Genomic DNA, 12,620 nt, shown 5'->3' on the forward strand with positions numbered 1-12,620 from the left:
TCGAAAAGCGGCGGAACGATTTTTCCGGCGGACAACGGACAACCAGCTACTTAGCAGCCGTTGGAAACAAAACCTGAGTCTAAAGCAAGTTCTCATGTTACCAGGTTAAACCCCAGCTACAGTGTAGTTCCTCACATAGGCGAACACCTCCATCCAGTTTTTGCTGTTTACTGTTTTGACCTAGAGGCTGAAGAGGTTTGTGGTGAAGATGGGAGTGCCAAAATTTTACCGCTGGATTTCGGAACGCTACCCTTGTCTCAGTGAAGTTGTCAAGGAACATCAGGTAGGAAAACAGCGGTGACTGGTTAGCTTCACAGACCGCTGTCATTGGTAGCCACAGTGCTAGCGTAGCTAGCTGTTCGCTATCAGAGAGCTATAGCGGGCCGCGGAACTAAAATTCCACGTAGCTTACCAATGGTTTTCTGGCGAATGGACAACTCTGCTTTTAGCACACATTCTTCACTTCATCCTTTTGTTAAACACAGGATAGGCATGACGTTATTAACCAAATTCCATCACTAATGTGCTATTTTGGTCTCCATTATGCGCTTATTCGCACTAAACAAGTAAAATGTTAATGGTAATTTTGGCCTTTGTTGGTCAGTAACATTCTAAACAATAATAAGCTCTTACAGTTGGCTAACTAACTGATTTTTATGATAACTAGAGATCTATAGGGGCTCGGGTAGTTATTGCTACCAGCTGGTTAACAGTAACTGCGCTTTATAATGAACTTGTCTGAAATGTCAGAAGTATGAGCTCAGCCTGTGGGCCACAGCTCGAATAACGTGAGAGTTTAGGCTACTTGAGTAACTGCGGGGGGACTTGAACCACTTTCTACACTCTGAGCAGAAAGGAAGCCGCTATTTCACTCCCCCAGCAGTAGTTTCATCAGCGCACATTGTTCAGTGTCACCCTCCTTACCTCAGACAGCTTTGCATTTGTATTAAAGCAGTAAATAACCACCTTTAGCAGAAAATTGGTAACGGTAAATATGGGAATTATGTTTCATGTCGGTACCGGTGTAAATAAAACGGAACAAAACATAAAGGTCTGATGTTATGAAAGGTTGACGGCATACTCATGAGACTGTTTTTGACTGTCAAATATAACCTCCTTTAACTCATCAGCCTCCTAAAAACATCTGCCACACCTGAAAGATCTCGTCATTGCGAGCATTTACAGATAAGTCACGTTCCTGAATGTACTAGGTGTGTGATCAGTTTGTCTTTGCATTCGTTTCTTTCTGCCCTCAGATTCCAGAGTTTGACAACTTCTATCTGGACATGAACGGCATCATCCACCAGTGTTCTCACCCAAACGATGAGGATGTCCACTTTCGCATTTCTGAGGAAAAGATTTTCGCAGACATCTTCCATTACCTGGAGGTGCTCTTCAGGATCATCAAGCCTCGCAAGGTTTTCTTCATGGCGGTGGATGGTGTGGCGCCAAGGGCGAAGATGAACCAGCAGAGAGGACGTAGATTCAGGTTGTGATGGATGAATAAATGCTAATCCTGTCATAATACTTATTGAGAATCACTAAATTTAGGATATCGGGAGTAGCTTTTCTTGAACTGACCAAATAAAGAGATGGAATTTTATTATCATGCCTGTACCCTGATGCTGAATCCAAACTATAAATAATGCCACGTTCTCTCTTAGTTATCTGATTAAAGTGTCATGTCTGTTCTCAGATATATTTAGAGATGTTTGGTATAATTATGTGATGTTTCTGAGGCTGCAGCTGTAAACCTGAGCCCTATGCGAGTTACCTTATAAGGAAGAATGAGCAGCAAACAGGCTTGAGCTAAAATACAACATTTTGTGCTTCAGTGTTACAGACAGAGGGGAAAACACAGACTGCAGGCAGAGACACAACCTGAGACTTTGAATTTGACCTTCTCTCTTTTATATCTACTTGTGTGTGTGTGTGTGTGTCTGTGTGTGTGTCTAGGTCCGCCAAAGAAGCAGAGGAAAAGATAAAAAAAGCTTTGGATAAAGGAGAGGTGCTTCCCACAGAGGCTCGCTTCGACTCCAACTGTATCACTCCTGGTAAGGAAGATCTGAAGCTTCATGTAAAGATGCTCATCACACAGATCAGAACCACCTGATACAGTTTAGCACCTGAATTTATTTTTGTGTCACTGTGTTTTTTATATGTGTACTGTATGTGATATTTTTATTAGAAACATGTTTGCATGTCAGACGTAAACATCCGGTGACTCGTTTTTCAACATGTGGATTGACATTTTAGCCAAAGCGCATCGTTGGTATTTACCTAGAATCATTAGCGAATAGCACGGTGGTTAGCACTGTTGCCGCACAGCAAGAAGGTCCTGAGTTCAATTCCACCATCAGGTCTTTCTGTGTGGAGTTTGCATGTTCTCCCCGTGTTTGCGTGGGTTCCCTCCGGGTACTCCGGCTTCCTCCCACCGTCCAAAGACATGCAGCTTGTGGGGACAGGTTAATTGGATAATCCAAATTGTCACTAGGTGTGAATGTGAAAGTGAGTGTGAATGGTTGTCTGTGTGTTGGCCCTGCGACAGACTGGCGACCTGTCCAGGGTGTACCCCGCCTCTCACCCTATGACAGCTGGGATAGGCTCCAGCGCCCCCCCCGCGACCCTGAAAAGGATAAGCGGAAGCGAATGGATGGATGGACATTAGCGAATAGGTCATAGCAGAGATGTAATATTTTCCAGAGGAGTGGATGTGAGGGAATGTACAAAGAAGTAGAAAACCTTGAGGGACAAATATATTTATCCCAGGATAAAAAGAGAAAAGTGGCAGAAGCAAAGAGTGGAGACCGAGGAGGGAGAAAACAGAATCCAGAATCGTATTTGTTTCTATCGACTGGCACTGCGTTTAAAACACCAGGATACTACCACACTGTGTTTAACGCATGACGAACCAGGACAGGTACCGACAACCACACTGGCAAGTTACCTAGCCTACTTTGTAGGCTCTATGAAGATTCCCTGCAGAAGTTTAAATCAGGCGTTATATAAGACAGATTTCCCATTTCAACACAAGGAGGACAAACCCCAGCCTTGTACCTCTTCTGTTAGTCTTGAGCCTGGATTAACTGTAAGGGTCCTGTTTCAAACTGTCAAATTAAATATGCAGATCTGTCTGGTGTAGCGACCCCTTGGGAAAGCAGAACTGAGCAGCTAAAAACACTTGGGTTGCTCAGTTCTTCTTGGATCCTTAAGAGATACACAGAGAACAGGTCTCCGAAAATGTTAGCAGTTCTTTTAATCTCAAATCCTTCTTCCAGGCACTGAGTTCATGGCGCGACTTCAGGAACAGCTCAAGTATTTCGTCCACAACAAGCTCTCCAATGACAAGCTATGGCAGAATGTCAAAGTGTACTTGTCCGGTCACGAGGTGGGTGTGAGTGGTGTATGAGTAACTGTTGTATGTACTTTTGTACTGTTTCTGAGTCAGTAATGAATGTATTAAGTTTGTGTTTCTTATCTTTACAGACACCAGGGGAGGGGGAACATAAAATCATGGAGTTTATCCGGTCAGAGAACACCAAGCCCAATCATGACCCCAACACGCGACACTGCCTGTACGGCCTGGATGCTGACCTGGTACGTTTAAACAGGTCATTGATGAGCATTTTGCTCAAATCAGTGCCTGAAGGTTCAGTCTGTCCTTCACTCTGTGTTGTAGATTATGTTGGGTTTGACCAGCCACGAGCCAAATTTCGCTCTGCTCAGGGAGGAAGTCCGCTTCGGAGGGAAGAAATCCCAGAAAAGGTTCTTTTCTTCTTCTCTTCAGTCTATTTTGTCTTTCTTTGTTTTGCTGCATTGTTTTGTGAACCCTGCTCGTTTGTTCTCTTTCAGGATAACAGCTCCAGAGGAGACCACCTTTCACTTGCTTCACTTGTCTCTGATGAGAGAGTATATCGACTACGAGTTCTCTGAGCTCAAGGTGAGACAAGCGTGCCTAAAGTGGGCAGGCGAGATTTCATATTATGATAATTTTTTAATATATGCTTTTTAAATCGTACTGTATGACGTTTAAATGTTTGTGCCTCTGTTTTCAGAATAAGATGGGTTCCGATTATGACCTGGAGCGAGTAATAGATGACTGGATTCTAATGGGTTTCCTGGTAGGAAACGATTTCATCCCTCACCTCCCCAACCTTCACATCAATCATGACGCTCTACCATTGCTGTACAAGACGTACATGAGTGTACTACCAAGCCTGGGGGGTAAGACCCGACTCGTACTTGTGTTTTTCCTTAGTTTTTAGTTTTAGTTTCTTCTTTCAGTTTGGTTTTCAATGTCATTTCTGTTGAAACCAAACATTTCAATTCAGTTTTAAATGTTTTAAAGTGTTTAGCTTTGGCTTATTTGATTCCATAATAATTATAGTGGATTGCAACATGTGCAGTGAGGTTTCTTCATGCTTGTTGTGTTGCAACATGATGCATACACTGTATCCTTTTAGTGGTTTACTTTTTAGGACTTCGCTTTGTCCTCTGTAATGAACTGTAGTCTAAACAAATTTGGATTTCAAAAGCATGAAAAATATTTATTTATTTTTGAACACAAACTCAGCGAAAAAGATGAAATACAGCAGAAATGCAAACAAAACAAAATTTTAAAAAAAAATCTATCTATCTATAGATAGAGAGAGATATAAAAAGAAAGCCACCATGCTGTATTCATGTATATTCTATTGAGTTCAATTAAATTGTATCTCTATAATTTAATTGAACGTTGTGCCACAATTTTCTCCAGCTAAACAAAAACAAAACTGAAGTAATAGTCTTTGGTGCCAAAGAAAAACGATTACAGGTCACCAGAGAACTTCAATCTATACACCTAAAAACCACCAACCAGGCGAGAAATTTGGGTGTAGTGATGGACGCAGACCTAAACTTAGAAAAACACATTAGGACAATAACAAAGTCAGCTTACTATCACCTCAAGAATATTTCAAGGATAAAAGATCTGATGTCTCAACAGGACCTGGAAAACTAGTCCATGCATTCATCTTTAGCAGGCTTGGTTACTGTAACAGCATCTTTACAGGTCTACCTAAAAATCAGTCAAACAACTACAGCTCATTCAGAACTCTGCTGCTCGAGTCCTCACTAAGACCAAAAAAGTGGACCACATCAGTCCAGCTCTGAGGTCTTTACACTGGCTGCCTGTCCATCAGAGGATAGACTTTAAAGTTCTGATGCTGGTCTATAAAGCTCTGAATGGTTTAGGACCAAAATACATCAGTGACCTCCTGACCCAGTATGAACCTTCCAGATCCCTCAGGTCATCTGGATCCGGTTTTTTATCAGTTCCCAGAGTCAGAACCAGACACGGAGAAGCTGCATTCAGCTTTTATGCTCCTTATATCTGGAACAAACTCCCAGAAAGCCTCAGATCAGCTGAAACACTCAGTTTATTTAAATCCAGGTTGAAGACTCACCTGTTCTCAGCTGCATTTGAATAAAACACCAAATCCACACTTAAGCTTAAATTTCAAAACTTACATTTTAACTGCTGATTTTATCTACTGTTTTTTTAAAATCAATTTTAAATTATGCTTTTTTATTTGTTTTTGTTTTTAATGTCTCCATAAAGCACTTTGAATCCCCTTGTTGTTAAATTGTGCTATATAAATAAACTAGCCTTGCCTATTGCACCACAGTTGACTCAAGGTGCACTTTACACTGTAAGCTAAACACCCAACAATTATACAGAGAAAAGCCCAACAATCAGCTGACCCCCTTTGACCAAGTGGGAAGGAAGAACTCCCTTTGAACAGGAAGAAACCTTTTTAAACGTGAAGCTGGCAGAATTACCCTGAGGTTCTGGCGGCTCCAACTTTATCATGTGACAAAGCCCCCCCCCCAGAAAAAGAACTGATGCAGCAGGGATGTATTTTTTGAGCATTTATTCAGAATTTGAAAGCCTCTCAAACACAAAACATGTTGTTTTTTTGTTTGTTCCATGTGCTGTGCTTGTCCAGCTGGCCCAGATCGTTTAAAATTGTCAACCAGTACAATATAGAAAAACATTCATGTCCCACTTGTTTATTATTATTATTGTTTATCACGTATATAAAATAATGTCCCCGTGTTTGTTTTAGGTTATCTGAATGAGAACGGTCACTTAAACCTCAGAAACTTTGAGAAATACCTGGAGAAGCTTGCTGAGGTGAGACACTAGTTTCTATTTAAGGGTCGTTCATTTTAACATCAAATCCCGTACACTAAATGTAAATAAATGTACTCTCTCCCCCCCCATGTCCTGCCAGTTTGACCGGGAACATTTTAATGAGGTCTTTGTGGATTTGAAGTGGTTTGAAAGCAAAGTTGGGAACAAATATCTGAATGAAGCTGCTGGACTGGCAGCTGAGAGGGAAGCTGCCAGCAAAGACGGCAGAAAGAACGAGGTAGGGATGCAGCACGGAAAATATGCATCGTGTCTTTCAGCATTGTTTTCATGTCTGTTTCTTTCCAGTGATTGACTTTTTAAAAACATATCTGTAGGATTCTGCTCTCTGTCTGGCTTCCCTGACTACATCAGAGAAAGTCACCGGAGAGGAAAAAGCAGCGGCAGCAGATGATGAAGAGGAGGAGGATGATATCTTTGAAACAGAGTTCAGACAGTACAAACGCACATACTACATGAGCAAGATCGGCGTGGACGTGGTGTCTGAGTGAGTGAACTTATACAGACACATACAAAAAGCAAATTATGGGAAGAAAAACATAAAAGTGTTTGGGACACGTTTGAGTTGGAAGAAGTTTGACTCTTCTCTTAGTTTCACTTCACCTCTTTGTTTGTTGTGTCTTCGTTCAGTTATAATGACCAGTGTTCAATAACGCAGATAAATGATTGGTCATCACTCACCACTCCCCCTTTTTTTTTTTTTTTTTTGAAAAGTGTGCACCAGCACAAAAACAAAACTTTGAGACTGAAATTTTCATGTCAGTCTTTTAAAGTTCTTGTATTTCATGCACTAAAAGGTATTTTGAATTAGTCATGTGACGCTCAGCAGGTTGGGAACAAAGATAACAGGCTCTGTTTTATCATGCAAAGGAGCAGGGCTCTGCACAAGGTTGTATTGGTGTCTCTAATGCCGGGCTCACACTGTGCGATTTTTTTCAGTCGCGCGATTCAGCTCCTGCTCAAACTGCACGATTGACTCGCAGGGGTTAGAAGTTCGTAGGTCTCACACTATACGACCCGAGTGCTCACACTGTACATAAAATGAAGGTTATAACAGAAATTCTGTCGCTCGCTCTCCCTCTCTGTCTTTCACTCACACAGACACGCACCACCACCATCAACTTTGCTAAACTGCTAATGAAAAACATGATCAGCTGTGATTGAGCAGCAACAACTATTTTCACGGTTGTTGTGGTCGTGATAATTTTGTGAGGCCACATCGAAAAGGCTCGGATGAGCTTTCCAAAGTTCTACAAGTGCCTCCATCGCTTGTGTCCAGATCACACGCTGCACTGCTGCGCCGTCTTTTTCGCTGACATTTGTGTTTGCGCGTGCGCAGTGTGAGAAACTGCGGCGACACCCTCGCGACCAAGCGATTGATGATCAGGAGCTGGTCACGACGTGTTAATCGCTTCTCGTTACCCCACGTATACTACACGATGCACGACACACGATGAAGGCCAAAACGGTCGCACGACTCAAAAATCGGCTCAAAATGGGCCAAAAATCGCAGAGTGTGAGCCCGGCATAAGTGCACCTGCTATTGTGTTTTGCTCTAGGTGCAGCAAGACCAAGTGGCAACAAGCCGGGTGAAACGGACTGTATTCATAAACACATTGTGTGTTAGTCACATCACTTATGTAATGATTCAACATCGAGTATAGCGAAACACTTAAAGATGAACTCACAGAATCACAAAGCTGCAGCAGATCATTTAGTTTCACCACAAATAATATGGTGATCATAACTGTTGGAAACAGGTCCACCATTGGAACAATGCTCAGCTATGACCTCATCATTATAGGTGCACTTTAAGATGTCACACAGCAGCCTTTACCTCGTCGTACCTTTTTAAAGGGTAAAACTATTAAGACTGACAAAATCAGTTTTTCTCCCTTATCAGCAGTTAGAATAGACGTGCTTGTGTGTCTGTCTGTGTGCGTGTGTGTTGCTGTTTCCCAGCAGTGTGATGCCCTTTTACTAGTTTCCTTTTTTAAATGATCCCATTGGTAGGGAAGTGACTTGGCTAAATGTTAAATGTTAACAGTGCCCTTCATCACTGCAGCTTGCACTTTAACTATGTTTTCACTCGTCCATTTGCAGCGAGTTTCTAGCCAACCAAGCCAAGTGTTATGTGGAAGGTATCCAGTGGATTCTCCACTACTATTACCATGGAGTTCAGTCCTGGAGCTGGTGAGTGCTTCTTTCTTCTGTGTAATTTACTCCCTGATCTTTCTCTTTCTGTTATTGCAGCTCATTAACAGTCTCACAGAAATGTGGGAGCATCGAAAGAGAGGCTCAAATTTTGACATATTTCTCCACAGCAGGCTGTAATGAGGGCTGCAGGGTGTCTAATAAAAGTTATTTCACAGAAAAAGTGGATTGATTGATTTGCTTTGGGGGAGGAACAATAAGTAAATGATTTCCTTCTTTAAACCTCTATATTTAAGGCGCTCCATTTTTAAAGCAGTCGTTGAGTATTATGTGTTATCTCTGCAGGTACTACCCCTACCACTACGCTCCCTACCTGTCAGACATCAGGAATGTGTCTGGGTTAAAGCTGACCTTTGAGCATGGACAGCCCTTCATGCCCTTCCAGCAGCTGTTGGCAGTCCTGCCTGCTGCCAGCATGGAACTGCTGCCCGAGTGTTACAGGGTAACAAATGCAAATCCAAGTTCACGCATTTAAAATGCACAAGATGTACTCTAAGAAATAAAAAAATCTAATTTAATATAGAAATCATTTTAACATTAGGACAGGAAGTATACAGGGGATCGTAATACAGTATTTTGTTATGTTTCAGCATCTGATGACGAGTGAAAGCTCAGCTATTATTGAGTACTACCCTCTTGACTTTAAAACGGACCTGAATGGCAAGCAGCAGGAATGGGAGGCTGTGGTGCTCATCCCGTTCATAGATGAGGTAAACGCACAATTCGAAATGAAGAAATGCCACAGGTGTGTTGTCGAAATCAAATTTGACAACTTGTAACTGTGTAACTTTATGTTGTTTTGTATCGAACAGAGGTGCTTATTAGCAGCCATGGAGGCCTGCAACAGGAAGCTGACAAAAGAAGAGAAGGCCAGGAACTGCCACACAGAGTGTGCGGTCTACTCGTACGACGGGGAAATGGACTCCGCCTACGCCTCGCCCCTGCCTCAACTGTTCCCCGACATCGTCCACTGCCACGTCAGGTAGATGCATTTAATGATCCTCGTTATTTCTGAAAAAACTCATGCGTTTGGTCTTATTGAGGTGAAATATTTGTCTGTGGCTGATTGCCTTTTGTGGTTGATCCTCACAGGACGGCGCACATCCCCATGGATGCTTGGCAAGTTTCATTAGATCACGTCACCAAGCCCGTTGACCGCTCAGCTCTGTACTTCTGTGGCTTTCCCACCTTACAACACATCAAACATAAGGTGGGCATGTGCATAACTGAACTCCTAAACTGTTCAAAGTTGGAACCTGGTTAAATGCGTCTTAACTCGCAACCAACGTATGAATCTGAAATGAATTCTGCCAATTTAAGAAGAAGAAAAAAGAAGTATAGCAAGTTTAGTAAATTCAGCATCTTTAGAAGATGATCTCCTTTTCTCAAACGCTCATGCTCTGGTCCTTCACTGTCTTTTCAGTTTTACAAGAAGAAAGGCGGGGTGGTCGTGTTCCAGCAGAGCAGCAGAGGGGAGAACATGTTGCTGGATATCCTCCCCAACCAGGAAGTGGAAACGGTGAGCTTTTGTTTATGTTTTTAGATCTAGTTTAACCCTTTAAAGCCGGTCAGAGCGGACACGCTCCGTTTTGCGTAACTATTTTTAAATCCCGGTAGCTCTGCAACCACGTGAGCTAGCGCAATAATTTTTTTGCATATGAAACCGGAGGAGTTGTACTTACATCTTATGCCATCAGCTTGTCCTCGGTCACAGTTTCCTTCCACATACAGCTTTGCAAAAACTGCATAAAAAGCACTTGCAGCAACAAAAACATAATATTCCAGAAACACGCTTTACCGATCCGATCAGCTGTTCATAACACTTCCTACGTTGGAATAGACGTCAGCGCGAACTATCGCATGTCCGCCATGACCTGCCCGAAACTGGAAGTGACGTCATTTTTGCGGAAATAACGTTTTTTTACCATCAGGGCCTTGTGAGCCTATACTGGTGTTTTTAAAAGTTATGTTTGACTTTACGACTTTCTGTGTGGTTTCTGGGATGCTTAGGACTCATATTGCACTGCTGGAAATAGTTTATTTTGATGCATATGCTGCTTTTTTGCAAATTTGCAGTATAATATTTATTTTTGTTTTTCCTGCAGTGTATAAAAATTGGTGTATTTCAAAAATAAAACTATGAAGACACTCAAAATAAATTTCCTGTGGTGGGAAACTATTTTGTGCAACTTTTTTGTATTTACAGTTTTGAGGGATAAGCCTCTTAAATTTCTCTAACTAGAAATATATGTTAAAAAAACAAAAACGATTTTCAATTTTTTTGTAGTTTATTGCACTTTTTTGCAATTTATGTAATTACTATGCACTTAATGCAGACATATTATTAAAATCTGGGCTATAATGGTTGTATTGATGTATAGCAACTTGAAATGCTCCCAAAAATGGCTCCACAGCATGTAAAAATATAATATAAGCTCTGGAGGACTTGGTTCTATGGTAGGTCTTAAAGGGTTAATAAAGCTTCAACATTTTATTATTTAGAACTGATCAATTGTCCCTTGGAAGTCTTTGAATCACTGTCTATACAATTAAAAGAACTGCATAAAATATTTTTTACATCCAGTCACCTCTTGGTCTGGATAAATAATCTTATTCTAGGAAGCAGTCGCCTTATCCTCTGTGTCTCTGCCTCTCTCTTTCTTTCTTGTCATTATCTTCAGACATGTGATGATGTTGCTGCACAAGTTCTGGGGAAGTCTGTGTTTGTCAACTGGCCTCATCTAGAGGAAGCTCGCATCATTGCAGTGTCAGATGGAGAAACTAAGTAAGAGCTGACTTTCCTGCTAGATGTGTAGAAAAATCTGAAAATATTATATTGAGACTTTAGTGGCTTTACAAGTGAAATTTTGCAACTTGTTCTGAAGATTTTATCTTGAGGAACCACCGGGTGTCCAAAGAGTGTACGACAGGCCGAGCACTCCTCCTCCCGCCAAAGTCACCTGTCTGTCTGACAAGGAGCAGAAGGACTGGATTAAGGACGTCCAAGGAATCACTGAATAGTAAGAAACTCAGCAAAATAATGCAAGTGTTTAAGTTTGTATGCATCTTCAGTCCTTTCTACTCTTTCATATTATTGAAACAATCCTTTACTTCTGTTCTTTGGCAGAACCATCATGTTCTTTGGCTTCTTTGGTTATTTATGCTTTTCTTTCTCGCAGTTTTTTGAAGAGGAAAGGCATCGTGATAAATGAGACAGAGGTGGTTTTATACGGCCAACTGCTGACTGGAAGAAAATACGTTCCCAAAGCCAATGGTGTGGTGGAACTGGAGAAACAGTGGGCCAAACAGGTCCTCCCCTTTGCCCACCAGGCGGTTGTTAAGGTACCTGCACACAAACATGATGGAGAGAAGAAAACTGAGAATAATCGGTGAAAGACTCTCATAGCAGTGTCTATGTCACTGAGGCTGTGGTGTTTTTCAGCAGGGTCTTCATGCTGCAGGAAAATAGAAGAAAACCTGCTTAAGCCGAGGAGTGCAGCTATATTAATGAAGCTAAAGCCTGAAATAAAGCTAACACATGCTTTCAGTTTCTTTCTGTTTATTGTCAGAGTCGTTTTAGGCAAATTTAGGTTTACCGCACATGGTTTTGATTTTATCACCTTTTTTTAAGTGTTTATAGATATTATTGTGATGATATTGATGGACAGATAATCTTAAAGACACTTCTTCCTTATCTTCATGGTGTCAGGATATCAAAGCCTTTTGCTCGTCTCTGGCCTGCTTCAAGAGCTTAGATGAGCTCTTTCCTCCAACAACAACCGTCTTCATGGTGGGAAACCCGTACTACGGTGCCATGGGAGAGGTATGTTATCCACCGTTTGCTCTCTTAGTCTGTGGATTACTCCCTCGATACCCAAGTTACTACCCCTGCTAGTTTTCAAAATTCTTTTTATTAATTTAAACCAAGAGTTTATATAATAAATGAATAAATATATAATAAACGAGTATAATGTCCGTGTTTTCACACTGTCACATTCAATATAAGTGAAGAAACAAAACACTGTACCCCGAGCTGTCACCTGTGCATTAATGTCATCGGCGACTGTCAGATAAGTTTGATTTCCACAATCATTTTTTCGATACTCTGAGGTAGGGCTGCACGATTTTGCATAAAATGAGAATCACGATTTATTTGCTTAGAATTGAGATCTCGATTCTCTCACGATTTTCTTTTCCAGTATAAATATTTATT

The 12,620-nt window shown here is 41.4% G+C and overlaps 1 protein-coding gene across 4 annotated transcripts in view; it reads left to right on the forward strand.

The window, feature by feature from the left end:
* Positions 1–12,620, forward strand: part of xrn1 (5'-3' exoribonuclease 1) — a 27,992-nt gene continuing 15,372 nt past the window's right edge. For all 4 annotated transcript variants that reach the window (XR_014870824.1, XM_085141191.1, XM_085141192.1 and 1 more), the window contains exons 1-21: positions 1–283; positions 1,257–1,489; positions 1,957–2,054; positions 3,279–3,388; positions 3,487–3,597; positions 3,680–3,765; positions 3,853–3,940; positions 4,056–4,224; positions 6,108–6,175; positions 6,276–6,413; positions 6,511–6,680; positions 8,297–8,386; positions 8,693–8,849; positions 8,998–9,117; positions 9,220–9,389; positions 9,500–9,617; positions 9,831–9,926; positions 11,089–11,192; positions 11,293–11,427; positions 11,587–11,749; positions 12,117–12,230. Coding sequence is in view for 3 of the 4 variants with exons in the window: in XM_085141191.1 (XP_084997317.1) it covers positions 209–283; positions 1,257–1,489; positions 1,957–2,054; positions 3,279–3,388; positions 3,487–3,597; positions 3,680–3,765; positions 3,853–3,940; positions 4,056–4,224; positions 6,108–6,175; positions 6,276–6,413; positions 6,511–6,680; positions 8,297–8,386; positions 8,693–8,849; positions 8,998–9,117; positions 9,220–9,389; positions 9,500–9,617; positions 9,831–9,926; positions 11,089–11,192; positions 11,293–11,427; positions 11,587–11,749; positions 12,117–12,230 (2,613 nt within the window). In the remaining variant the exon portion in view is untranslated. The remainder of the gene's footprint in view (positions 284–1,256; positions 1,490–1,956; positions 2,055–3,278; positions 3,389–3,486; positions 3,598–3,679; positions 3,766–3,852; positions 3,941–4,055; positions 4,225–6,107; positions 6,176–6,275; positions 6,414–6,510; positions 6,681–8,296; positions 8,387–8,692; positions 8,850–8,997; positions 9,118–9,219; positions 9,390–9,499; positions 9,618–9,830; positions 9,927–11,088; positions 11,193–11,292; positions 11,428–11,586; positions 11,750–12,116; positions 12,231–12,620) is intronic.

Source organism: Neolamprologus multifasciatus, chromosome 18 (genome assembly GCF_963576455.1).
Source record: "Neolamprologus multifasciatus chromosome 18, fNeoMul1.2, whole genome shotgun sequence".
In the NCBI taxonomy this organism is placed as follows: domain Eukaryota; kingdom Metazoa; phylum Chordata; class Actinopteri; order Cichliformes; family Cichlidae; genus Neolamprologus; species Neolamprologus multifasciatus.